Below are 27,138 nucleotides of genomic sequence, written 5' to 3'. Positions count from 1 at the left end.
TAAATTTCATTATCAATTTTGAATGTCATATGACTAAATCTAAGGTGTTAATAATATATATTTTTTTAGTCACAGAGATAACTATCAATAAAGGAGGGAAAGAAGGGGCCTAATATTCAAAAAAGTCATTTGTATGTGACTTTGGAGGGAATTCTATCAGAGCTTCATTCCTAATACTTTCAACAAAGTAGGACCCACTGTGAAGACCTGAGGTCACCTGCCCTGTTTCCCTGACCTGCGTTTGCCCTTCCAGCCTGGGGGGCTCCTGTCACCTACCCCTCTGTGGGCCACCCATCTCTCCGTGTGGTCCCTGGTTCTCCTGCAGATGGTGGGAGGCAGTTATGTGATGTCTTTTGAGAGGTATTTCCTTGTGGGCTGTTGGAAAGAGGGTAAACCACAACCTGTTCCAGGAGACCCTGGAACTTTGTAAGAGTTCGTGGTGTTCCCAGCATCCTCTCATTCCGAGATTAGCTACAGAGAACGACCTTCAGGGACTCCCAAGAAGTCTTTCACTCAGCAAGGAAACTGAGAAAATCAAGTGTGTGTGTTTGGTGTGGCATGGTGAGCAGCGAGGAGAGGGCAGTGGTGGACTTCCTACGTTCAGGGTGATTATCTTTAGTCTAGGGACCTGTTTTCATCATATCCTTGGCCATTATTAAAAACTCATAATATAGACTATTTAATATTTGCCTTCCTATGGGTCAATATTTGAGGACTATGACAGCCAAAAGAAAAAAGGATTAGGCTAGTCATATTAATAGTTGCAAAATACTTAAATTATACTTAAATTGAATATATATTGTGTACTAGGTACTGTTTTAAGTGCTTTATGCATGGTAACTTATTTCCTACAACATAGATCCCATGATGTAAGTTTTGCTATTAACCCCATTTTGCATGATGTGAGTTTTATTATTAATCCCATTTTGCAGATGGGTAATTGAGGCACAAAGAGATTAAGTAACTTATCCAAGGTCATTTAATTAATAAGTGGCCAAGCCAGGAATTGAAGTCAGAAAGTTCAGTTTTAGAACTGTGTTCTCTTAGACTGTCTTTCAGAATAGGCAGGCCTAGAAGACGAGATGTAGTGCTAGAGTAGGTGAGTCACTTCTTGCCCAGATGAGGAGTACAAAGGTCCAAGAGCTGTCTCTTCTGGCCAAAAAGCACTGCTGGCCAAAACACTAGCTTTCCCAGGTATTAGCATGGTATTTTTATTAAACAAAATAAGGTTTCTTTCCTGCAGTGCTTCTTTGATACCTTAATATAATAAAATGTGAGGACTGTAGTATACAAGAATTCCTAAACTTATTTTAAGGAATCCTCTAGACCCGGGGTTGGCAAACTAGGATGTTTTTGTAAATAAAGTTTTATTGGAACACAGGCATGTGCATGAGGTTTTATATTGCCTGTGGCTGCCTCTGTGTTAACAACTGCAGAGTTGACTGTGAGAGATGACATGGCCCACCATCCTAAAACATTTACTGTCTGGCTCTTTAAGAGAAAATCTGCCAACCCCTGAAACTAGACCAAAAAAATCAAAGGGTCTAGTTTTCTGAAGCACACACTTTGGACAATACTGGAAAAGACCTGCTAGATCTTCTGGGACAGAGATAATAGACCAGTCCCTCGGGGGCTAATTTAGCCCTTAGACATAGGTGGTGGTGGCAGCACTGCTTTGTTTTCATTTATTTACATTTGTCCCACGCAATGCTTTTAAATAATGATTTATTTCCAACATTAAAAAATTTGATTTCACATAAAAATGAATGTTTGGATTCTCTGATAAACAAAAAATGAACACTAGTCTAGTGTTTCTGCCTGAGCAATGCAGCTTAAGTTAAGTGGTGACCACCCCCTTTGAAGGGGCTTTCCAGGTTGCCTCGGCCCTTAGCACCCTCCATACTCTCCTCATGCCAGCCAGTGGCCTGGGTAGGCACTCATGTTTGAGAATCCCAATTTAGGCCACACCTTTCACTTTATAAAGGGCAGGAAACTGAAGCTTAGAAAACATAAGTGGCCGAGGCAGTTGGTGGGCTAAAATTCTCGTCTCCTGTCCCCGTGCCCAGGGGTTATACTTGGGAGTCCTCATATTTTCTTTAACACGGTCTTTAAAGCTCCTTTCCAAGCCTTACGATTACTGGAAAGCATCAGATATGTGCTCATGGAGCTCAGCCATTGGTAAGTTTTCAAAATGACTTCAATCAAAAGAGTAGCACAAGTTTACAGAGTCAGTGTCTGAGTTCCTTTAACTTTTATGGTCATCTTCTTGACATTCCACAATGACGCTAAACACCCCCATTCCGTACAGTCAGATATCCTGGACTGTGTATCAGGACTAATAACGGGAGAGGGAGTTTCCTGCTGCTTAATCATAAGCTTTGGGAGTTGAAGAACCCAAGTCACTTATTAACTGACAGGAAATACCTGTATCAGAGATTATATCTAAGCTTGTTAGCTAAGCAAAACTTGAATAAGTGAAAAAAAGTATGCTCTATTAACATTTTAACCTTTCCTTTTTTCCAGAACACTGTGGCTTACTGTTTATGGTAATTTCCCAAAACTAATGATCAGTACAGTAGCCAATGAGAAAATAGAATTTCATGCCTAACATTCCATTGGCTTGACAATGTCTGTTAAATATGAGCTTTCATTCCAGAGTCAACTTGTGATAGAAAATGAATAGATTTTCCAAAGGTCTATTGCTAAGTAAATTTTAATATGAAAATAGGATGGTAGAACAGAACTGACTGCATTCAACATTAAAGCATCCTGTCATTAGTTTCAAATATTAAATATCCTAACCTTAGTAAAATCAATATTTTATTAATAAATGTTTTAGTAATTTCATAATTGGACTTTTGTTTTCCTATGCTGTTCTAAGTATAGTTAGGGAATATACGTTAATTAGGAAATTTCCAGCACTTTTTTTTTAATCATGGTTAATCTTGTCAGTCCTTTTCAGAAAGAAATGCTTTATTTAGCAGCAATTCCTTTTCATTTTATGTCATCATTCTTTTTCTTAGGACAATTTTATTAAACAATACTGAGTTTTATAACCTCCGTGGATAGACAGTTTCCCTAACGGACTCTTTAATCATAAGTGCAAGTATTTGCCTGTATTATGATTCAAGTTTAGATACTGGCTAATGTCCATCAATTTTCACAAAGTACAGATAGTGTCTTCTATACCAGTTATATTTATTTTACTGATGACTGCTCTTTCCTGAGTGCTACTGTGTAACTCAATGAAGAGTCTAAGTTCAAACAAATTACATTTATTTAACAAGCATTTACTAATCACTTCCATTTATCAACCACCGTGGATGTAGAGATAAGACACGGTTCACAAGTACCCAAGTTTGATGTTAATTCTTTTCTAGAAATTTTTGGATTTGGACCGACTGTTGTTTTCCTCTCTGAAATTTTATACTTAATTTCCAAGGCTTCATCAACTCCTGGATTTCTACCCTTTCATTTTCAATTATTACAGTTTTGTCCCTCACAGCCATAAAACTCTGATTCACCATTGGCTCCTTCCTTTCATTCCTAACAAATTACTAAGTGTAACATTTTTAGATGACTGAATTTTTTTAAATAATAAAGATGAAATCACTTATCTTTACAAAGGATGTTATTCTTTGAAGATACCCAAACTCTTTATGAGCATAAATGGCATCCAAAAATAATTTTATTTTAAATATATTTATGAAAAAAAACAAATTCAATTTAGTAACAGCTGCAAAGAAGGAGTTGAAAGGGATTATTATTTGTCTTATTAGTGCAACTCACATGAAAGTTTAGCACTGTCAACTGTTATTTGGATTGTCATTAAGTTGGGTGTGAGATGGGTTATTGGCTACTCAGTCTTTTTTCACTACAACTTGTGTAAATATTGACTCCTTTCAGTAGCAAGATTTTGGAAGAACAAAAGATAGAGAAGAAAGATTAACAGCTTTACAGCTTTTCATCAACTGCCCTTTCTCAGAGATTACTTTTTTTTAAGGAAATTTGGCTTTAAATTTTGCAGTTAACATTAAGTGAATACCTTTAAACCTTAAATACCTTTAAATATTTGGTATCCACAAATATCAGTGAATATACATAGGTCACATTCTGAAAAAAGTTCCTTAATGATAAATATATTAATAGCCAAGACAAAGAATTGTCTCGTTTTCCTTAACAATCTTCTGGTTTGTAAATCTGTCCACCTAGAAAAATTGACTGGGAGAGTGACTTTTCTATGCAGATATGCTGAAAATGGAACTGGGTACAAGTAAAAAGTTTGTGCACATTTTTAATATTTTATGTATTTGTTTATGTAATTTGGTATATTTGTAATGTAAGATTTCATTTATCAATATTCCAGACCTTTCTAATTAGAAAGGTTTAATTAAAGGACAAATTTAATTAAATTTGTCACTTGTATTCAAACTGTTTTCACTGAAACATGCTTCAAATTTAATTTCTGTTGCTATACTGAATCATCATAAAATGGTGTTCATAAAGTATTTATAAAGCAATGTCAATTTGCTAAACTAAAAGTACCCAAGAAGGAACAACTGATAGTTTAATACCGAGAAGTAAATGTTACAATTTTCCATAACAAGCATGTCACATGATGAAATTTAGACTTGCTACCATACAAAGAAACTGATGAAATGTTAAAGAAAATTGTTAAATATCTTACTCTAAATCCTAACTCTCCTGATTTTCTCTCCTTATTTCCACCTCTCAGTTCTTTGATATCTGCAGTGGAAATGTAGTTAGCCTGAAAACTTGCTTTCCCACAATGCTGTCCCCTTATCTCCCTTTGTCTTCCAGAGATATTGTATCAGTGCCGGAAGTGGCCTTAGGAGCCTTTGTCTGCCAACATTGTGTGAAATTTGAGAAGCACAAAAACTCAGTCCAAGGGTCTCCTCTCTTGCATGTTATAGTGGCTGAGATCTCCTCAGTCATTCTGAGTTTTAAAAGCTTTTTAGTTTTCAGAAGATCCTTACTAAAATATAAATACCTAAAGGAGAAGTAAGGTCATGCAAGAAGGGGACATGATGGGAAGGAATAATGGGCAGAAAACATTCAAGATCAAATTCTAAGCTGGCTTCAACTTCTACCTCCTCACGTGCTCTTTCTCCATACTACACAGATTAAGTTTTTAATCGGAAACACACACCACCGTCCCCCCCTGCCCCCCACGCCCATCTCTGCTTCCTTTCGTAGCCAAGCTTCCTCTTCTTGCATTCACTTCTCAAACACTGGAAATCTAGAGTGCATCATTCCCACGCTACTGAAGAGAATTTCTGTAGAGCTGTTGCCGAAATTCCAGTGCAAAGTGAAGGGTCTTCTCAGTCTTTATCATTCTGGACCTTTCTGTATACTTGATGGTGGCCACACCCTCCATGAAACTTTGTTCACTTGAATTCTGTAAAATCACCTTCTACAAGAGCTATTTTTGTCTTCTCAAATCTATAGCTCTTTTTATTTTAATCTGAAACTTAAATATAGGAATATCTATGGTTTCATCAAATCTTCTAGCTCAGGTGATCCCAGACACATCTATAGCTTCTGTGGAGTACTTCCTGGCTAGGCCTCTTACAAAAACATGTACACCGTGTACCAGATGTCACACAGGTACCTCAGTTCCTATTACTGGATGTACTATTTAGCCTACCCCACCTAAGTTTGCTTTTCTTCCAGTATTTACTACGTCCTTTTATGAGATCATTGTGTAGCAATTTCTCAAGTTGGAAACCAGAAAAATTCTTCTATTCTTCCCTTTCTTTCTCTGTTCTCCAGTTAGTCACTCAATAAATTCTATATATTCCATCTTCAAATGTCTTGTATCCATCTCTTTCTATCCTCACTGTACTTATGATATCAAGCCTGAATTATTGGTATTATTCATGCTTCTTATATTGCCTGTCTTTTAGTTAGTTATGGAGCCTCAAATGTGATTGTTTTTAAATTATGTCAATTTTCTCACCAAGCTCCCTTTCATTTTTTTTCCCATTTACTTCAAGAAAGAGTTAAAAATGTTCGCAGTCATTCATATTGCATTCAATAATCTATTCAGAGGACCCACCTACTATGTGCGTGGGATATGCCATTGGAAGAAAGACACAAAGTCCAGGGACTCATACTGCCTACATTCTACAAAGCCCTCCACAAGCTGTCCATTACTTATATATCTGATCATTCCTACCAATTTGCTATAAATGTCCTGTTCCATAATGCCATGCCATCTGGGTTCCCAGACCATTTCACTGCCTTCTTGGTATATGTTTCAGTAATTCTGTCTGCTGGTAATAACCATCTGTAGTCTCTTCTCCCCTGATCAGTATAGTGACCCCTCATATCTCCGGTGAATCTTTGTAATGGATTTCCTATTCACCCTTCTCACCAAACTGCTGGTCACATCTTCCTTTTGGCCACTGTGCATCCATATCACTCAGAGAACTGTGAAGCCACCTCCCATTCATGCCTCTCTGAGAGCAGAGGCATTGTTTTAAAGCCTCCCTGTCTCACACACTTTAAACAGTGAGTGAATGTTTATTGGATGAACATGTAAAAGTCTGTGATGAGATCTTCTTGCCAGTTAACATGGCAGACCTGCTGGAGGCCGCAGGGTTGAGTCTTTCTGAGATAACATGATTCCTTCCTTGGACCAGCTGCCTGAGGCAATCAAGAATGAAGAAACCACGACTCCTGAGATGCTGCTAAATTGCTAGGATGCTTTCTAATTATGCACACAATTAACCTAATTAGACATCTTTTGTTGCCTCATGTACCTGCTCTGCCTTCATGTACCATTCCCACAGGAAAGTTTGGAAAATGTTTAAACATTAGAATGTAGTCACTATTATAGAAATGTTCTTTGAAAATTAAATATATGTGTGTATGTATGTGCATATATATATATTTGTATTTATTCTTCTGTCTTTATTCATAGTACAATATGCTTTGCAATAAGGTTAGCCTATCTTCCTCAGCCTCAACCTGTTGGTAAAAGTCTATTAATAGCCAGAGGGAGATTTAGTGCAACAGAGAAAAATCCACTACTCCTACTAGAAAATTAGCTCAAAATTTGTTTCCTGCTGAGGATGAGTCAGGCAAAGCTTGAAATAAAAAGACACAGAGACCAATAAGTTTCCAGTCACGGAAACTTATTTCTGGAATTGCAGCTAGCATGTGTTAGTGTCTGTGAACCAAAAACTTGCATTTTATGAGTGTTAGTAATATCCAAGTTCACTTTTGAAACTTATCTTTGATGTTCTTATTATTTCATTTGTATGAATTTCCACCAAAGCCTTATAATTTATTATGCGAAAAGGTCCTGAACTTTTTATTCACACTTATTTTCCTTTCATGTGTGCATGGGGCCAGTAGATTGAGTTAAAGATTTTGAGGGAGATTTCAGTAGCTTGATCTTACATTTGTGGAAATTGATACAAAAAGATCTTTAGAGACTTTCTTGATGTTGGAATATTACTGGTAGACTCTTCCAGGGTTGCTCCTATTACACCAACCAGATGATTCATGATTTTTGGGGAGGGGAACTATAATTAAATCATAAGTCAAATTTGTACAATCTTTCTGTATTGATCGAGGTTCCTACCTGATCCCGCTCCCGGCTGCAGAACTAGCCAACTGTGCAGATCTGGGGACCCTTTGCCAAGGTAGGGAGTCAACATCGTCCTCTGGAGCCTCTGTTTCCTACTTGCTATTTTGGAAAATGTAGTTGTCATTGTTTTGAATTTTATCTTTTCACTTGAGAAGCCAGAAACCAGCAAACCAGAAGAATTTCTGGATGTGTTTTAGTTGTGTGGGTGTGCAGTGTAGAGACGGAATGCATTCACACACTGTATGACCACATTTCCATAAAGCACTGAGTTTTTAAAATGGGAATGATTATATGCTATTAGGAAAGGTTGACTTCATTTTTTCTCTCGATTTGGTCTCAAGAATATTGTCCATATAATATAGCCATACAATATTTTGAAAAAGTATTCATGTTTAAAAAACAAGGGGAAAAATTAAGTTGAATAGTTAGTTAAGACAAGGCCATGAGGCAATTTATGATGTGCAATGTAACTTCAATATTAAGATGAAAATAGTTTGAATGTATGATAAGTTTGAATGTATGAATAGTTTGAATGTATGTAAGATAAAAATAGTTTGAACTAATATGAATGTACTTTTATTAATTATTATAATGCATAATGACTATACTATGGTCAGTATATATATTATGTACTGAATGGTTGCATGCTAAATAATACATAGTCGCATAGATTTTAAAATAATAATATATTTTACTTTAATTTTATCACGCTTCTTCTAATTACCCATGACCCATTTTCATCCATTTATTCTATTATATACTTCTTTTTGAAGTAGCATTTCTATGTGCCACATTAAGAATCATGACCATGCCTCTTGTAAAGCGGGATCTTTTATTAAGAGGATCATTACATGAAAGTGATGGGGGTTAGAAGTGAGACTGAAGGAATAGAAACCTAAGCTCTCTTCTGTAGCTCCAGTGTGGGAGTAGAGTAGGCAGGGAGAAGGGGTGTAATTCATTATTATCTTTGTTTCCTTTCTGAGACATTATTTCTTGATATTATTATTGATGAATAACCTAAGAAAATAAAGTCATTAAGTAGCTTCTTTCCATGAACTCAGTGTAGTTTTAAAATAGTTATATGAAATAGAAAAAAGCCTTAGTTTTGCTTAATTCAAGGTGTGAAGATTTTTTTTAAGTTTTATTTTGTTTTTTTCTTTTAATCTGAGGTAGGAATGATTCCTTGGGTCAAAGGACTAGATGCCCAGCTTTCTTTCCCCCTATGTCCTAAATGACCAAAACGCATTTTCATATTCATTGATGTATTTCGCATTAAATAAATATAACTGTTCATAATTTAAAAATATAAAAGACTTTCAAAAAGAATCCCCATTCTTTTTTTTTTTTTTTTTTTTTTTTTTTTTAGAATCCCCATTCTTAAGTGTTATATATTACTTTGGAATGGAAAATTATTTTAGTTAAGAATACACATTTTGAATAAGGAATTCAGTATTTTCTAAAGAGGCTTTGGAGGTAATTCTTTTTATAATCACTGAAATGTTTTAAATTTAGGTAATTTTTTTCTAATTAAGAGAAATACGTAACAAACGGTTATTGTACATAGAAAGGTACATCTTATACAAATATACTCCTAAGATAAACTAAAGGAAAATTGTGTGTATAGTTATTTTACTACTTACATTGTTCCTCCAGAATTTCTTGGAAAGGTATTAAAACATTACATAAGGGTTTAATCTTTGAGAGTTTTAGTAATATCAGAAACATAGCCTTGACATACTGTTTTGAAAAGTCTCTCCTGTATGACTTGCCCTTATGAAATCCATTTTATCCATCAGTGTGTAGTAAAGATCTGGGATCTTTATATGATTGATTTCATCTATATATTTCATTCTCTTTTGTTTTTCTTTACATTTACCTTCTCTAGGAGAAGTGCATTTTCCCCTGAGATTTTATTTTGCTAGTCTCAGTATGTCAGAAAGACTGACTTTAGATAATTTTCAAGCTGACAGGTGCTGTACAGACTTCCTTCTCTAACCTTTCTTTTTACAAACTTAGCAGACTGAGTTCTGTATAAGGTTTAGACGTTTGCTGTGTGGTCATCAGCCTCTTGATGGCAAACCTAGATCTAGAATCTAAATGTTCTTTCTCCATTCCCTTTGTGCCGGTTCCAGACTCTTATGCAATATGGCATGAAAGTCCATGGGAACAGATTCTTAATGTGCCATAGAAAGCGTTGCTTCATTTTATGCATTATAACCTTGGGACTTGTGTTTAGTGTCAAGAAATGGTTTCCATTCCTCCTTTATATATTTTCTTGCATTAACCATAGATTGCTCATCCATATTAACTTTCATGTGCTCCTTGCAAAATTACATCTTTCTCATCTTTATCACCAGCTACTGTAAACTCTCCTAGTACTACACCACCCACAGTCACCACTAACATGCCTGTTACTAATAGAACCGATAAACAAAGGAATGGTAAGAAATCATTATCTTTTATATTTGTAGTATGTGTGACTTGATGAAAAATTGTATTCTAAGGGTGGCAATATCTAATGTTCCAGCAAAGTTTCTATTGTTAGAATCAATTGGTACATTTATACATTTGTAAGACTAGTAAAATAAATATCACTTGATTCCCTTGAGTTCCCTATTCTAATGACCAATGGAATGAGTACATTTCTAGTGCCACGCTTCTGCACTTTTAGCTAAAATTTCTTTCAAAGAAGCTTTAAAAGAAAGGCATTAATTTAAAGGAATTAATTTGCATTATACTAGAGATCTGGGAAGAAAAATATTCATCACATTCTGTCAGGTTGTTCTCTAAGGAAACTAGTTTTTAAAGCATTTTATAATCTCAAAAAACTAAATAATTTTAGTAATTTAATTTCTCACTAAGGCCAACTTTATGTTCAAACATTTGTGACAGTTAAATCATTTTTATATGGTAATACTTTGCTCTCTGTTTTTATTTGTTGAAGAATAATGGTTTGAATGTGATTGTATCTCAATTAAATCATAAATCAATTTTCGACTGACAAAACTTAAAGTAACTGCCAATACCTCCTGTTTTTTCCCTCTATATATACATGTTTTTGTTTATATTATTTGAAAATTGCAAATATAGCAGTTACATAAGATAAGGAATGAACTGGAGAAATGCCAGGTGAATTGAGTTATTATTTAATCTGCTACCTATATTAATTACAATGCATAGCTTTTTGGTAATTCAGAGTAAGTGATTTCAGTTTCTTCTAAAAGAGAGAAATTCCAATCAGGTGACCACACCATTGCTTCAAACACAGTAGTATTCTCAAATATGAGGTATTAGAAACAAAGGAGCGGGCTTCCCTGGTGGTGCAGTGGTTAAGAATCCACCTGCCAATGCAGGGGGCACGGCTTCGAGCCCTGGTCTGGGAAGATCCCACAAGTCGTGGAGCAACTAAGCCTGTGCGCCACAGCTACAGAGCCTGCTCTCTAGAACCCGTGAGCCAAAACTACTGAGCCTGAGTGCCACAATTACTGAAGCCCACCTCCCTAGAGCCCGTGCTCTGCAACAAGAGAAGCCACCACAATGAGAAGCCCGCGCACCACAGCAAAGAGTAACCCCTGCTTGCTGCAACTGGAGAAAGCCCGCACGCAGCAATGAAGACCCAACGCAGCCAAAAATAAATTAATTAAATAAATTTTAAAAAAAAAGAAACAAAGGAATTTTCTCAACCCCAATCATTTAGCTTGCAAGGCCAAGACATCTGTAATATATCACCAGGGATCAAAACCCAGAGAAAAGAAATCCACATAGTTCATTTCTTTCTTTTGGCTCTGGGGGTTACATCAACTTCCTGTACATTTAAGGACATTTAAATTGGAAGTATGGAATATTTTACATGAAACGTAGATATAAATTTCATTAGGGATATAAAGACATCGATTCAGGGAAGTGTTCATGGTTATTCTGGTAGTTACACCAAGGAGATTTATGATGGAGCAAAAATTCCAACAATCCCCAAGAAAGCAACAGCAGCTGAAATTTCCAGTGCATATTTCACATGGACCCCAGCCAGTAGATGGGAATATTATAATTCTGACTAAGTATTTCACTCTTTGTATGAACATACAAAGAGCCTCTGTGGCATTCTCCCTCTAGGACTGGCACATCCTCTGCTGCCCAAGAACGTTTACATGATGCTTCAGAGTCCTTGACTTGGTGGAGTGGAGCTGTATTCACTCAATCATGTCATTTCTGACATTCTTGAAGAGAGCCTTGTTCAGTCCATCTCTCTCTGCGTCATAACCTTCACTGGAGTTTCAACAAAGCAAGCAAATGTTAGAATCAGTTAAAATGGTTTGACTTAGCCACTTTAAAGAAAAAAAATCTAATTCAGATCATTCTTGATAAAAATGTAATCCTAGCACTTTAAAATATTTAAAAATATTTGAAAGTCATATAGTAGAAATAGTCTCAAAATTGTGTACTCAAATTTATGTACCACCTGAACAATTTTACCACATCCTTGAACCACCTCTACTATTTATTTAATAGTTTTTTCCCCTAAATTGACTCACTTTTTTACTTAAACATTTATATTCATATAAATAAATTAATATCACTGTTGTAAAATGAAACCAGTACTACTTGTTTTAAAATAGAAGTGAAAAGTGAAAATAAATGTAATGAAAATAATGCTGTTGAATTCTCTCTATATCCTATTGCACATAAAGCCTTCATTATCTTCTTAAAAACAGAGGGTAACAAAGGGTTAGAGACACACTGTAATTAAGGTTTTTTTCTTTGATGTAGTCAAATTTGAAATAGTTGAAAAGAGAATTACTTGTTTACCTTGTGAATAAATGAGATTTAGTGTCATGTCCTAGACTATCTAAGGTTATTCACATACTGTCAACAATTTCAAATATACTTTTCTTATTCCTTGGGAAACTGATGTAGTAAGCATTCTCAGGCCTATGATCTGATATATTAGGGAACCCTGTTTTGTTCACTGTAAGAAAGATATACAGCTATCAAATCTGTTATCTACCTTATCTAGTCCTTTAAACTCTGGACTATTAAAGAGATTTACTGAGTTCATCAATCATGATATGCTGGTGTCGGAAGAGAGAGGGATTGAGATTGTTTGGCAATCAGACATATTTTTTCAGTATATCAATCAAATTTATCTTCCTGGCTTTTGTAAAATGTCCCTATCCCCCTGTGTAAAGTTCTTTTTGTTATTTTTCAATAGGATTTTTATCTGATACTTCAGATTATATACTAAGAAAATCTTATCTTCTTAGCTACTTTTCATAAACAGATATTTCAGTATATGAGAGATAATCTAGGTATTCCTACAAATAACCTTTGTGCCTTCTGCATTACATTCCCAAGAAAAGCTCTTGGACTAATCATTGTTTCCATTCCAAATCATATGTTCTATGCTTGAAACATCACTGTACTGCTGCTGAATATTAGACTTTTGTGAGGTTAGCACAAGCAATCCAAGTAAGGAACTAACTTTGTTAGTCCTTATTATTGTTCTAAAAATCTAACTTACAAGTGCAAATTGTATCATTGCTTCTAGTTTCTCACATACGTTTGACTACTCAAAAAAATTCACTCTCAGGATATTTGTGTGCACCCAACAATCAATCTAGCTTTATATGCCAAGTATCTTAAAGAAATCATGTGTGTAAGATGAACAGGACTCCAATCGTATTATAAATGCCACTGTCATACTACAATTGCCACATCACCAGTTCAAAGAAATAATCTTGAATCTAAAATAATATTTGGTTTATACTTTAACATTTATCTTTTCAAATGTATATTTTAAAGTCTACCTTTTCAAACCTATATTTCATACCCTTGAGTGGAGAATAAAGTAGTGTCTGTCATTTCTATATTTTTTAAGAAACTCTCAGGAGAGTATTAAGGAGATAAAAAAAGGGAAAGATAATTGGAGAAAGATCTACAGACAGGAACATGTTTTGATACCACATCTGTTATGGCAAGCAATGGTTTCTACTCTGAAGTTTTGTGAGGCTGAACGAGTTATCTAATTGGAAAAAAGTCTATCACAAATTCTTCAGGCTTGGATGTCATTATTAGGACAATACATCTTTTGAAGTGTCTGGAACATATGAAGATTTGTGAATGGCTTTTCTACGGAGACACAATGTGAGTTGTTACATCTATAGGAGAAGGCAACTTGACTACTAGGAGGACAGGGAAAAGCCTGCATCAGTGTATCTTAGTTGTGCGTTCTCTGTAATGACAATGCTTGAGAGAATTATTTCACTGTGGTCCAAAATGTCCCCTCCAGTGGACATTTTATCTTGCTTTGACAGTTCATTCTTGGACATTTCTTAGGATTACTTGTTGACTATGTTATCCAAAAAGTTTAAATAAGTATAACCAGTAGACACTATTGAATAATTGTTGCTAAATATATAAATACCTCATTCTGAGGCTTCTGAAGAGAGACTACTGGAAAACGATCCACAGCACTGGAGAATCTCTAACACTTAGGGGTGGGTTCTCTGGTATATTCACATATTTTATTTAGCATAAGCAATGTGACTCTAGAGAGAGTCATATATTTATAAACTGATTTAGGCTGACTCTGATATGTAATGTCTTTCTTATTTATAAAAACTGAATTGGGAAAAAAGTGTGGAAATATTTTAAATTTGAAGAAAAACATCTTAAGCATTTGGATACTTCCATAAAATTTCAGAAATGTGAATGATTAAAAATACTGATTTTTAGTATTTTGCAGGATTCTCCTGAGAAAGAAGGAATACAACTCCTAACATAAACACATGCTTTAGGTCTCCATCTAGTGGTAGCTTGTCAGTTACTTTATTGGCATCAAGGAACATGCCCAAAATATTCCTCGGATCCTGACATCAATATAGAATCCTGGACTTCTGCAACTTGAATTTCCTCTCGTTCACTCAGAATGTCCATGATTTGATATGATGGGAGCTACAGTGTAAAAAGGGTTTTTTGTTTGTTTGTTTTTTGGTCTGAATTATTATCATTTATTTTAAATATACTCCTGGAATTATTTTTCATTCAGAATATTTTTTAAAGAAACATGAGGTCAGGATCATTAAAATACCTGAAGAGTTTTAGAAGCTGGAATAATAGTATGCATAAATTAAACTAAATATCCTTGGACTTGTACCAATTTCATAGATTTATATTATTACACCTGGGAGTGGCAATTTATTTAAGCATGAGTTTCTGACCCCTGTAGTGGACAAACATTCCTATAGGAGTATGACTCGAATTTGCATTTTGGTACATTTGGGAGTTCCCAGAGGCATACTTTTGTACTTTTATCTACTACCTCCCTCAAATCTTCGTTAAATCCATTTCCCATTGTTTTAATTATATACTTTTACATTTTCTATGCATATTTTTCTCATGTTTGTAAGCATGAAGATAGATAATTGATTGACAGTAATGAAGAATCAATATTTTTTTCTATATATAATCTACCATATTTAAAAAGAGGTTTTTTTTCTCATTAGCTACTTTTAGTAAGGTACCCTATAACACACATAGAGAGATATTTAGCAAACCCTGGCTGGTCAGTTTGATTTTCATTTTAAAAAAAAAGAAAAAAAAATATATATGGCAGACTACTTTAAAGATTGCACGCTGCCACCCCCCCCCCCAAAAAAAGCTGAACCTCCTCTGACATAGGATTTTCTTTTAAAAGCGAGTCCAGTTAAAATTCCATCTGCAATTATTCTTTCTTTTTTCCCCCTTTACTTGATACAAATGACTACATTTATAGAATTTTGATAAAAAAATCTGGTGAAATACAACCCAATAACTTAATAGAAGTAATTGCTTTAGTGGAGAGGGGAAAGAGGACAGAGGATAAGGGGCTGTGGGCCAAAAATATGTTATGCCTGTTCTTTTCCAAATTAAGTTCTGCCCATCATCTTACTCAAGTTTTCACATTCCAAACTATCATTCTTCATAATATAGAAAAAAGGATAATTTTTTGTTACAAGAAATCAAATTGTACCTGAAAAATCACCATTTTACATACAGGAGATTGAATTCTATAGAATTAAAAAATACGAAGAAACATATGCAGGTGATAATTTAGAAACAATGTAAACATATGCAGGTGATAATTTAGAAGCAATGACTTCATAAGAGTAAACTAAATGATAACTATTTCTAAAAAGTTGCAAAGGTCAATGAGAATGAAGTTAAAATATCTTGTAAATTTTCTCTGCGGTACGCGGGCCTCTCACTGTTGTGGCCTCTCCCGTTGCAGAGCACAGGCTCCGGACGCGCAGGCTCAGCGGCCATGGCTCACGGGCCTAGCTGCTCCGCTGCATGTGGGATCTTCCTGGACCGGGGCACGAACCCATGTCCCCTGTATTGGCAGGCGGACTCTCAACCACTGCGCCACCAGGGAAGCCCAAGGCGTTTATTTTAAATTGTATGAAATCATGTCCTTGTAAATGTAAGTTGATAAGTATATGACTGTAAAAATATAATTAATGGACTAAATCTTATTTCCAATGGACAGATGGAAGTATTTATAGAATTTATATAGAAATTCAAAACATCCTTCATCACCCCGAGGCAAAAGTGCAGAGCAAGGTGGCCGAATGGGTAAGTGAATTGTAAAATTTCTTTATTGGCTTTAAACCTTTAATCTCTGGAAATCTGGAAAAGACTCTACTGTCTAACTGAATCCACAGATCATACTGAAACATAGATACTGTTCATCATAAATGTATGTATAGATATATAAGTGAGATATTGCACTTTTGAATAGAAAGAGAGATACATTTGCTGAGCCTAATAGACTATTATGTCAAATAAGAAAGGTGCCCCACAAATGAAAAGTGTTTTGAGAGGTATCTTTATTTACTGATATATCCATACATTTTCAGCACGTTGTTTTTGTTTTGTTTTTTTTTAAAGCAGTGAAAGCAGATTTTATTCAGTAACCACTGACAGTAGGAGAACGTGCTAAGCCCCTTTCTGATTTGTGCAGAGGTGACTGGGGGTTTTAAAGGAACAGTGAAGGTGGAGGGAGGAGGAATGGCAGGGACTTGAACAGAGTCAGGAAAGTAAAAAATTACAAAAAAGTGAGAGGGGTGGTTGGTCCATAAGAAACGCTTCTGGGGTTGCTAACTGGTGCCTATCGAAGGCTCCTGCCCTCCCACAGAGACTGGGAGATGGGCCCTATCTTCAGGTGTTGGCTGGAACAACCAGTGAAATAATTCATTTGTTCATCACTGTTTTTAAAAATACATTTCTTATTTTTTTTATTTAATTGAGTGCTTGATTCAAAAACCACTAAGTATAAAAAGATATATCATGAATATCTTTCACCATCCTTGACACTCATCTGCCTGGAGGCTAACCTGTCTGCACAGAAATCACTGTTAGTTTTTCTTGGGTTTTTCAAGAACTTGTTTGTGGATGTAAAAGAAAATGACTATACATTCTTATTTTTTCCTTTTTATATTAAAAGTAGCATATTGCACACACCATTCCACACTGTACTTATTTTTGTTATTGCCAGATTTGCAGTATCAGTACACAGAGACCGTCCTTATCGTTTTTTAAAAAAACAGGGTACAATATTCCATTATGTGGCTCTCTAGTCATTTATTTAACAAGTTTTCTGCTGGTGGATATTTGGGTTATAATTTACTTAACCAGTATTCTATTGGTAAAAATTTTGGTAATTTCCAATTAAAAAAACCCTAAACATTTTATTTTCTTATTTTTCTTACAAATACAGCCTAAGGATTAAAAAATTTTTCTTCTTCTCTATAACAATATCAAAAATTTAACTTTCTATAAGTTTCTATTTTTTCTATTATTTTATTTCCTATCTACAGCATACTGTGGGACCGTGTACTGTTTTTATGTACTACTACAGTTCAGACAACTTTTGTGAAAAAAGTCATTTGTCATTTGGGTATACATTCTGAAGTAAGAAAAATGGGTTTTCGTACATGGTAGCTGTCTAATAAGTGTGTCCTTGGTAGCAAAAGAAAGTTAAACCGTACAATGAGAGGTAGTGGTGATAATACTTTATACATACATATATATGTTTATATGTAGATAGATATTGATATAGATAGATATTTGAAGAATGGTAGGAAAACATAGTCTTATTTTTAAAGGCAAGAAAGGGCTTTACTGAATGGGTATAATCTTGCATCTCGTTTTCTTTCCAGCATTCTTCTCTCTGCTTTTTAAAAGTCAGAATGTTTTCAAAAGATAAACTTCTATTTTTAAAATTTATTTTATTGAAGTATAGTTGATTTACAATGCTGTGTTAGTCAAAATATAAAATTCTTTATTTTCATTCTCAAAGGAACCACTTCTAATATTATTAATTCTGTAAATTAGCATTCATTGGAAAGTTTGTGCTTTAGACAAGGTATAATTTTACATTTATATTTATTTCATGCATGGTTTTCAACATAACATCATTTTTATCTGAAGCTAAACTTTAATGGACACTTTTCCGTTAAGGTGTAAGATACCAGAGCAGATATTTGATAACAGGAAAATATATTTCATATTATTACTATTTTATATTATTGTTTCATATTATTACTATCTCATACTGTTTCATATTATTACTATTTATAATTTAAAAATAATTTAATGCTTCTTGCCAGAATTTCCTAGAATTTACATTCATTTAAAAAATGCTTACAAGGAAGGCTAAACGTGTGTATGAAACAAGACCTAAAAAACTCTTTGGAGGAGATATGTAAGTAAGAGAATTTAGTGTCAGTAAAGAAATGGTGGTCTGTGATTGTATTAGACAATGCATATGGGAGGTTTTTATTTATACTGAGAGGAATCCATTGCTTCATTAAAAAGTCTGGTGCTGAGACCCATAAAAATTTTTAAATGACCACATAACAATTATAACACAGTTCCCCATAATGTTGAACTTTTTTGTTCTTTTAAAGGTTTATATTGTTAACTTATAATTTTTCTTACTACTAATATTCTTCTGAGATGGTAATTGCTAGAAAAACATATGTTCATGCATTTCAGTGTTTGTTGAATGAAGAATATAGAAGGTGTGTACTGTGCTCATCTTCCCTGTGTACCCTATTGCAGCTAAGTTTTCAGTGTTACAGCTAATTTGAAGGCCCATTACAGAGAAAGCCCTTTATAATATGGGCTAGAGATGAACGTATAGTGTTTGCAGGCAGACAAGACTTGGGTTCCAATCTGGGATCTGCTACTTCTTAGTTGCAGCTTGGTAGAGCTATTTCATCTCTGTGAAGCTCAGTTTCTTCGTGTAATGGGTGGGAGGACAGTGCAGATAATACCTATCTCATTAGTTGTGAGAATGAAGGAAATAACATTTGTAAGGTTCTTGGCATACAGTGATCTAGTAACTGTTATATGTACTTTCTTTCACTGCTCTAGCTCTTCGGAATTTTCCCAGGGTCTTATTTCAGTAACACTTTATGGGAGAGAAGAAACTGGATTTAAATTTTTTAAAAAAATTATTTAAAAGCATTACTCAAACTTACCCTTTTCTATTGTATTTTCAGCTCAATTCAACCTTCCAGAATTGGAACTATACTGTTTATGTGGTTAATATCAGGTAAATGACAGAATAAATTGAGAAATAAAAAGTAGTGTCTAATTTAATACTTCTGTCTCCCTCTCTCTCTCTCCCTCTCTCTCTGATTATTCCTGCACACACATACATGTAAGTACAGACATACACACACACCATATTCATAATCTTTCTAAAACAACTCTATATTATATCATTTCTTTGCACAAAAAGTTTCAATGATGCAGCAATGGTTTTAAAATTTTTGATTGTAGATCCCAATCATTTTTAAAAATGTAGTTTGTACTTCCAAAATATATCTGTGATTTTAAATAAATTGTATACATGCATGTGTGTATATTACTTAACCAATATATTATGTTATAATGTATCATAAACTGAGAGGATAATTAAATATAAATGGAAGTTCTGTTAGTTGCTTCTCACACCCCAGTAGATCATCTAGAGCACCCCCTGGGTTGCATGCACCCCAGTTTGGAGACCATTTTTCTACAAGATAAGACATCTACAGTCTGATTGCAACTTGGCTTTTCAAAATTATCTTTCACTAATCTTCTATTTAAACACTCCACTGAATCTCTAGCAGATATTGTCATTCACCTGTCTTCCTCTGCACCTTGTTTTTACAGTTTTATACTTAAATTAGTTTCTAAAGTGTATTTGATGAACCCTAAACATGTTTTCTGTGAACCTAAGAGATCAACACAGAAAAAGGGATCAAAAAGTCAAGTTAGTTCAGGAGCTAAATTATTAAACAAACTGAAGCAAGTTTCTGTATATCCAAGCATCTCAGGTTCTTTCGTGTACTGATATGCATCATATGAATATGAATCTTAGAGAGAGAGAGAAGGCACTTAGCTGTCAAGCTTTATTTGGCCATGGAGCTGTTTTGTCTCAGGCATATGAAAGAACAAGGACCTCAGAGCACACATTTGCAAACAATGACTTAGAATGTCCTTTCTGCCTCTTTCTCTCACGTCCTCAAATTTTGTTGTTGATCCTGCAGTCCTCAAATTTTGTTGTTGATCGTGCAGCAGATGAAGCTGATAATGAATGTACTTATTTGTATTTTTAGTTTTCACCTGAGCACTGGAGAGGACAAGATTAAAGTGAGGAGAAGCATTGTGAATGATCAAAGGTAACGCTGACAAAGTCTTGCAGAAAATGTAACATCTTTTCTCTTGCTCTCTGTTTTGACTGTCTGGTAGAGAAATGAAATCAGTGAGGTAGGAGAGAAACATTTCAATCCAGTAGCACATTTAAATTATGTCTTTAGCTCTAGTGGACAGTCTTCTTTTTTTCCTGTAGTTAAAACTGTAGTATAGCAGACTGGGTAGAAATGAACATCTGATAAAAAATAATTCAGAAGTAGAACATTTATTAGTTTTAGTATTTCCAGTTTATGATAACCAATTACCTCTTATTTGAAATTTCAGAGACCTTCAAAGAAAGAAAATAATTATAGTGTTATTTCAAGTAAGGTACTTATGTAAAATAGCATCTAATAATATGGGTAATAGATGCTGAAATATTTTCAGCATTCAAAGCCATCAGCTAATTTTCTGAAGTCTTCATTTTTAAATTTATATCAAGGTCATGACTTATGCAGGCAGGTAATTTAATGGATATGTTCACCATATGTAATAGTTGGCATTTAAAGGCCAACTGTTCTTAAAAAATAATGTAAACTCCTAAATGAAATAAATGTAGTTGTGTTCAGGTAATATATTGCATCTCCGCAGAATAAAAAAATGAGTTGAAAAGCAAAAGTTCACATCTCTTATTCAGTTTCAATTGACTGAATTAATATTATGTATTTACAACTATAATGGTGGAATATATCTCTTTTCAGGTGATACATTCTTACTATAAGGAGCTAGTAATAAAATTTCATATGAGAGTTGACTAGAGAGATTTCTTATTTTTTTTCTTTTTCTATTCGGCATTAGAAAAACACGTCTTTAAGGTTATATTTCAAACTTATTTCTGTAAGTATTCAACAGACTGGATTGGGCCATCTGGTTAGGGAAAGTTGTTTTTTATTTTCTGGAATTGTTCCTTTTCCTTTGTGATCTAAAGAACAAATAATGTATTTTAACACTGTATTCTTGATGGTAACAGGACTTTTCTCCTCTATTTAGACAAATAATTTCTTTTTTCCAAACCTTACTGCTAGATTATATTGAGCCTTGAATAATGGATCCAGCAATTATCTGGATCCCTTTGCTGGACACTTTGTCTTGCAGTTGTGGCAGCCCTAGTTCAGGGTATCTCCAATGGTATACCCTCTGCAGAGGGCTCAAACTCAGATTCTAACAGTGCAATTTTATAAGAAGAGCCAAATAACATATTTCTCAGAAGTATAAATATATTAAGCCATTGCTTCTTGGAGGCATAATCATCATCCTCATCCTCATCATCACTGTAACCTTCATCACAGTGTCTCCTTACATTTGCACAGCACTTGATGATTCCAAGCACTGTCACATTCACTGGCTCATTTGCTTCCCTCTCCCAATTACTCCCTGACATAGATAAGGCAGGTAACGTCCTGCCCTTTCAACCAATGACAAAACTAAGGCCCAGTGAATTACCCAAAATCAACCAACCAATATGAAAAGCCAGGATTTCTGACTTTGTGCTCCCATGTTGTAGTCCCACTTAAAGTGATTCTTCTACTACCTGACAATACTAAAATCAGCCATCATGAATATATGTCAGCACCTTAGAAACTTTTGTTCAAAAAACATTTAAATTCATGGAATCTCATGTTTCCTGTCTGTCAAACCAATGGGTAATTTTACAGAAAATTATAAGGAGAATGAACTTAGACAAAGTATATGGGAAAATCCACACATTTTTTTTTTCTTTGGTATGAACTCCGGCATTGCTTTAAAATTTGGTCTTACTGGCTTTACCACCATTTCTTTCTTTCTGCTCGCTGTTTCTTTTATGTTCATGGATGAACCTTTATAGTCTCTCATAGTTTTTGTCCAAACAACAATCTACTAGTCTTCACACACGCTTTTTTCCCAACCTTTTCTTTCAATTGGGTTGTAACACTTAACACAGACCCTAGCTTTAGATAATGCTATCATACTCTATTACCTAGACAGACAGGAAACCAAAGCTGCAGAGACTGGTTTATTCAAATAAAGAACAATTGATAGTAACAACAGATAGAACTGGACTTTACAGAACCATAAAATAGTTTCAGTTTCCAGGATGAGAGGAAAGCAACACAGATAAGACCTGTGAAAACGCACGGTCATTCTTGAATTGCTGAATTTGGGTCAGTACCATCCACATTGTACTGTGTTCTCAATATTCAAAGGAAGTGAAAGGTCATATTCCCAGCTATAAGTTCTCAGTTACTGGAGTGGCAAAGGTTAGTTTCCAACAATAATTTAATCAAAGGATACTTGAACAAATTATTAAGCTATCACAATTCACCATTATAGTTCACATCTATGTTTGTCTCATCCTGAAATAGGGCTCACATATGAACATGAAGCAGTAAATGATTTTAGAGATAAATAGCTTTTCAGAGTGAATTATGAGAATTATGAAGTATGTTGTCCTTGAGATTAGCACAGATAGTTAGGGAAAAAATAGGGCCACTTTTAAATTTCACCTAACCTTGAATAGCAAATATTTCAATTATTTTTCTTTTTTTAAGCATCACAAATATGTTAATACTCTATTTCATTTATACTGATACCCACAGAATTTCATAAATAAAATATGTTACTGCCTCTCCACTGAAGGCTTCATAGTAAAACAGTTCTACTGAGTTCACTTGGGCATCTTTTGATTTCTGCTCTTACAATTGAACAGAAAATTATATTACTTCAAACTGTAGAACCAAAGTTTTGGTGGGGCTTTTAGGATATGTCTCTGCTTCCCATAGAGATATTTTCTTTTTAAAGACATGCAGGGTCAGGCAGTCTATAAACTTCTTCAGTGATATGCTGACCAATCACTGAGTGAATTTCAAGTACTTATTTTGTAACTTTTCAGTGTACAAAGTACTAGTAAATGCTTCCTGGAGATAGAAAATCATTTATCACAATTCTGGAGAAACTGTAATGTATTTGTAAACAAAAACACTTAATAATTTCAAAAGTTAAAAGTTTAATCAGATTAGTTGAAATTCTAATTTTTCTTGAAAAACTTTATTTTTTTGCTTTAAAGAAACAATATGGAATTAACCACAAATATGGCCTTTCTTGCATGTATGCTATAAAACATTACTTAAAAATATTTCTCAAAAGAAATGGGGTGATATGATAGATAATACAGGCAGTATCTTATAAAATCTATTCATATTGAGATTTTTTTAACATTATAATTTGTGCAGTGGCAGAAGTCTTTGAGTGCCTTGGCATATTTCTTCAGTCACAGCACTTTATGGTCACCCTCTTACTACCATATCCAAATGTTCTATTTTTCCACCCAAAAAACAACCAACTGGTCAATAGCACCAACAATAATTCTATCGGAATTGTTTTCCTAGGTTGGTGATTTTGGCCCTTCTAGTTTACAATGCTACCAACAGTCCTGATTTAGAAGGAAGAACCATTCAGCAGAAGCTCTTAAGAAATAATGAGTCCCTGGATGAGGGCTTGAGGCTACACAGAGTGAACGTGAGGCGACTGGGTAAGTGCCTTTACTTTTTTTATAATATGTGTTTTATGTGACTACTATCCAGGTTTAATTGAAACAACAACAAAAATATTCTTCCTTTGTGTGTTTGCTTATTTAAAGCTATTTTTTTCTGATGATGAAATTCATCCTATTGGTGACATTGTTAATAAATGGGTGACAAGGTTAGCATAAAAGGTAGTACCTTGATACCTGTGAATCCAAGAGAATGAAAGAGGCAGATGAAAGTTTATACCCTATTTTAGGAAAATACTAAGAATATGCGCAAAATGCCAAGATAACCTTGAGCAGAATTGGCTTCAACTTTAGGAATAAAGAGAGTGTGTGTGTGTGCATTTGGGATCTCTAATGAGGTAAACCTTATAAAAGACTATTTCTTGTTATAAAACATCCTCTTCTCTTATGTTCTCTGTCTCCATTAAAGATACCACTGTCTTTGCTGGAATAGGCCAGAAATCTGGGAGTTATCCTGGACCTAGATTCAGTTCTCACCTGGACGCCATTCACATCCTAAACTCCAGCCACAGGTGTGGTGCTTCGAGCACCTCCCCAAACTTTCAGTGCTCTTTTCTCTGTCTTTGCCCACACTTCTCTCCTCTCCTCTCACTGCCCACCTGATGATCACCTATATAGTATTAAGGACAGTCCAAAGTCACCTCTTCTATGAAGCTTTTTCTGACATCATCATGTACGAATAGATATCACTGTCTTGGAGACTCCACTTCAAGCTGTCCACAGACCTAGAGCACCATACACATTAGAAGACCCTTGAATTTGACTGGACTTGTTTGTGTTCATATATATATTTTCTTTAAACAGGAATTTCCTCTGGCTTGAGAACACATCTTATTTTTCTAACACCCTCACTTCCTACCTCCCCCCAGCAACCAGCATATCCCCCAGCCCTTATATACCTGAATAAATAAACAAATGGGGCTTGATGGGCATATTTTAGAAAAGTAAATGATCAAAATATGGATAACAAAAAATAAAGTTATCATTCTAATGTTATAATGACAGTTGATTAGGTATATTAGTAGAGCTCAAAAGAAAGGGAAACTTTGACACATTTCCTTATACACACAGGCAGGAGGTTGAAGTGGGGGAAGCAGCTATTCCTCAGCCTCTAAGAGCAGGATTATGACTGAGGCCAGAATCACAAAGTAATAAAGAAGCAGGCGTCTTTGCTTCTGTGAGAAACCACCCATCTCTAATGTGTCAACATACACAGTTACGGTCAGCCCCCCATTTCCACGGGTTCTGCATCTGTAGATTCAACCAACCTTGGATCAAAAATATTTGGGGGGCGCTTCCCTGGTGGCGCAGTGGTTGAGAGTCCTCCTGCCGATGCAGGGGACACGGGTTCGTGCTCCGGTCCGGGAAGATCCCACATGCCGTGGAATGGCTGGGCCCGTGAGCCATGGCTGCTGAGCCTGCATGTCCGGAGCCTGTGCTCCATAACAGGAGAGGCCACAACAGTGAGAGGCCTGTGTACCGAAAAAATATATATATATATATATTGGGGGGAAAAAATTCAGAAAGTTCCGGAAATCAAAACTTGAAATATGCATTATATTTAAAACTATTTACATAGCTTTTACACAGTATTTGTTATTATAAGTAATCTAGCAATGATTTAAAGTATACAGGAGGATGTGCATAGGTTATTGCAAATATTACACCATTTTACACAAGGGACATGAGCTTCCTCGGATTTTGTTATCCTGTGTGTGTGTGTGTGTGTGTTGGGGGGGTGTTTCCTGGAAGCAGTCCCTCGAGGATACTGAGGGATGGATGTATAAGGAACTCGTTGAGGTTAAAGAATGTAAATCATCATTATCGTCATCAACAACAGCAGTTTCTGAGTCTCTGTGGGAAAATGCTTGCTTATTTAATAAACAGAGCTTCTTGGGGATGAACAGAGTACCAACGCTGCCCTTTCACACATAAGGGGCTCCACAGAGAAGGAGCTTGACGAATGGTAGTTTGTACGTGACAAAGGAGTCTCATGAGGACCAACCTTATCTCTGTCCTCAGAGGCTGAGGAATCCCTGAACAGCTCTGTCTGCATACTTAGATAAGTCATTTATACCACTCAATTTAAATTCTGTACTTTATTATTCTTCTGCAAGTGGGTCTATGAAGAAAAATTTCCACCAATTGGAAAAAAGCCTCAGAATATAAATGGGAAAGTTATTTAAATGTTCAGTTGGTGACTACAATACTGGTTCCCAGTAGTCTTAGTGTAACTTACTATTTTTCACCACTGAAATACGAGATTTTGTTGTTACTATTGATATAGTACTTTTATTTTGATTTTTTTAAGTGTAAAATCTGAGTCATTTATGTCATAAATCTCGCCTGGAGAGTTTTCAAACAACAGGTGGGATGATTTGAAGATGAAGGCATGTGTGTAAGACGTGTGGCCTACAGGTGTCTTCTTGTCATTCCCCTGGCAAACTTCCAGGTTAAAGATGTTTTCAGAGCAGCTAGAAAATGTTTCCATAAAATATGCTGGCAACTCAGTGACAACACTATTGAGGCACTGTTTTATAGGCTTTCCCCTTTGAAAAAGATTAAATTACATTTTGAATTTTTCAGGACAGTTTTCATTTTATGTAGTGTTTTTTTTAATAAACCTCTATTTTACTAATTTTATCTACTAATGATTTACATTAGAATGATATTGTAAATTTCATGTTTATACTTGCATAAGTGTGTTTTTTTATTTGATAGTTTTGTAACATGTAATTTAAAATATGAAATGTAGTTAACATTTATTTTTCATAACTTCTAAACTTTACAAATTCTGAACATAAAAACCTAGTATTTTAGTATTGCATGGAATAAATACCTAATTACCAACATTGTTGTTTTGTTCTCATCTTGCACCTCTAATTTCAAAAAATAGGTTAATATTTCTCATATTTTCACATAGGTATATGTCATGATGATGAGGACCCCAAAGGCTATAAATGGCCAGCCATCCAACCTTCTGAATACAATGCTCCCTGTCCAGGGAAGCCGGGCTTCTATGCTTCACGGACATGGTAATACTTTCTCTTTTTTTAATATTTATTTACTTTACTTATTTATTTGGCTGTGCCTTGTCTTAGTTGTGGCAGGTGGGCTCCTTAGTTACGGCAGGCAGGCTCCTTAGTTGTAGCATGAGAACTCTTAGTGTGGCATGCGAACTCTTAGTTGCGGCATGCATGTGGGATCTAGTTCCCTGATCAGGGATTGAAACTGGGCCTCATGCATTGGGAGTGCGGAGTCTTATCCACTG

General features: G+C 35.0%; 1 protein-coding gene across 5 annotated transcripts in view; it reads left to right on the top strand.

Annotated features, from left to right (window-relative positions):
• Positions 1–27,138, top strand: part of ADGRG6 (adhesion G protein-coupled receptor G6) — a 138,398-nt gene that overhangs the window by 68,852 nt on the left and 42,408 nt on the right. For 4 of the 5 annotated variants that reach the window (XM_060115355.1, XM_060115350.1, XM_060115352.1 and 1 more), the window contains 7 exons: positions 7,605–7,673; positions 9,976–10,059; positions 16,140–16,225; positions 19,159–19,211; positions 20,263–20,325; positions 23,704–23,846; positions 26,791–26,902. In XM_060115355.1, coding sequence (XP_059971338.1) covers positions 7,605–7,673; positions 9,976–10,059; positions 16,140–16,225; positions 19,159–19,211; positions 20,263–20,325; positions 23,704–23,846; positions 26,791–26,902 — 610 coding nt within the window. The remainder of the gene's footprint in view (positions 1–7,604; positions 7,674–9,975; positions 10,060–16,139; positions 16,226–19,158; positions 19,212–20,262; positions 20,326–23,703; positions 23,847–26,790; positions 26,903–27,138) is intronic. The other variant, XM_060115353.1, reaches the window with a different exon arrangement.

The sequence above is a fragment of the Mesoplodon densirostris genome, chromosome 12, assembly GCF_025265405.1.
Source record: "Mesoplodon densirostris isolate mMesDen1 chromosome 12, mMesDen1 primary haplotype, whole genome shotgun sequence".
Taxonomy (NCBI): Eukaryota; Metazoa; Chordata; class Mammalia; order Artiodactyla; family Ziphiidae; genus Mesoplodon; species Mesoplodon densirostris.
This window is presented reverse-complemented; position numbering and strand designations above follow the sequence as displayed.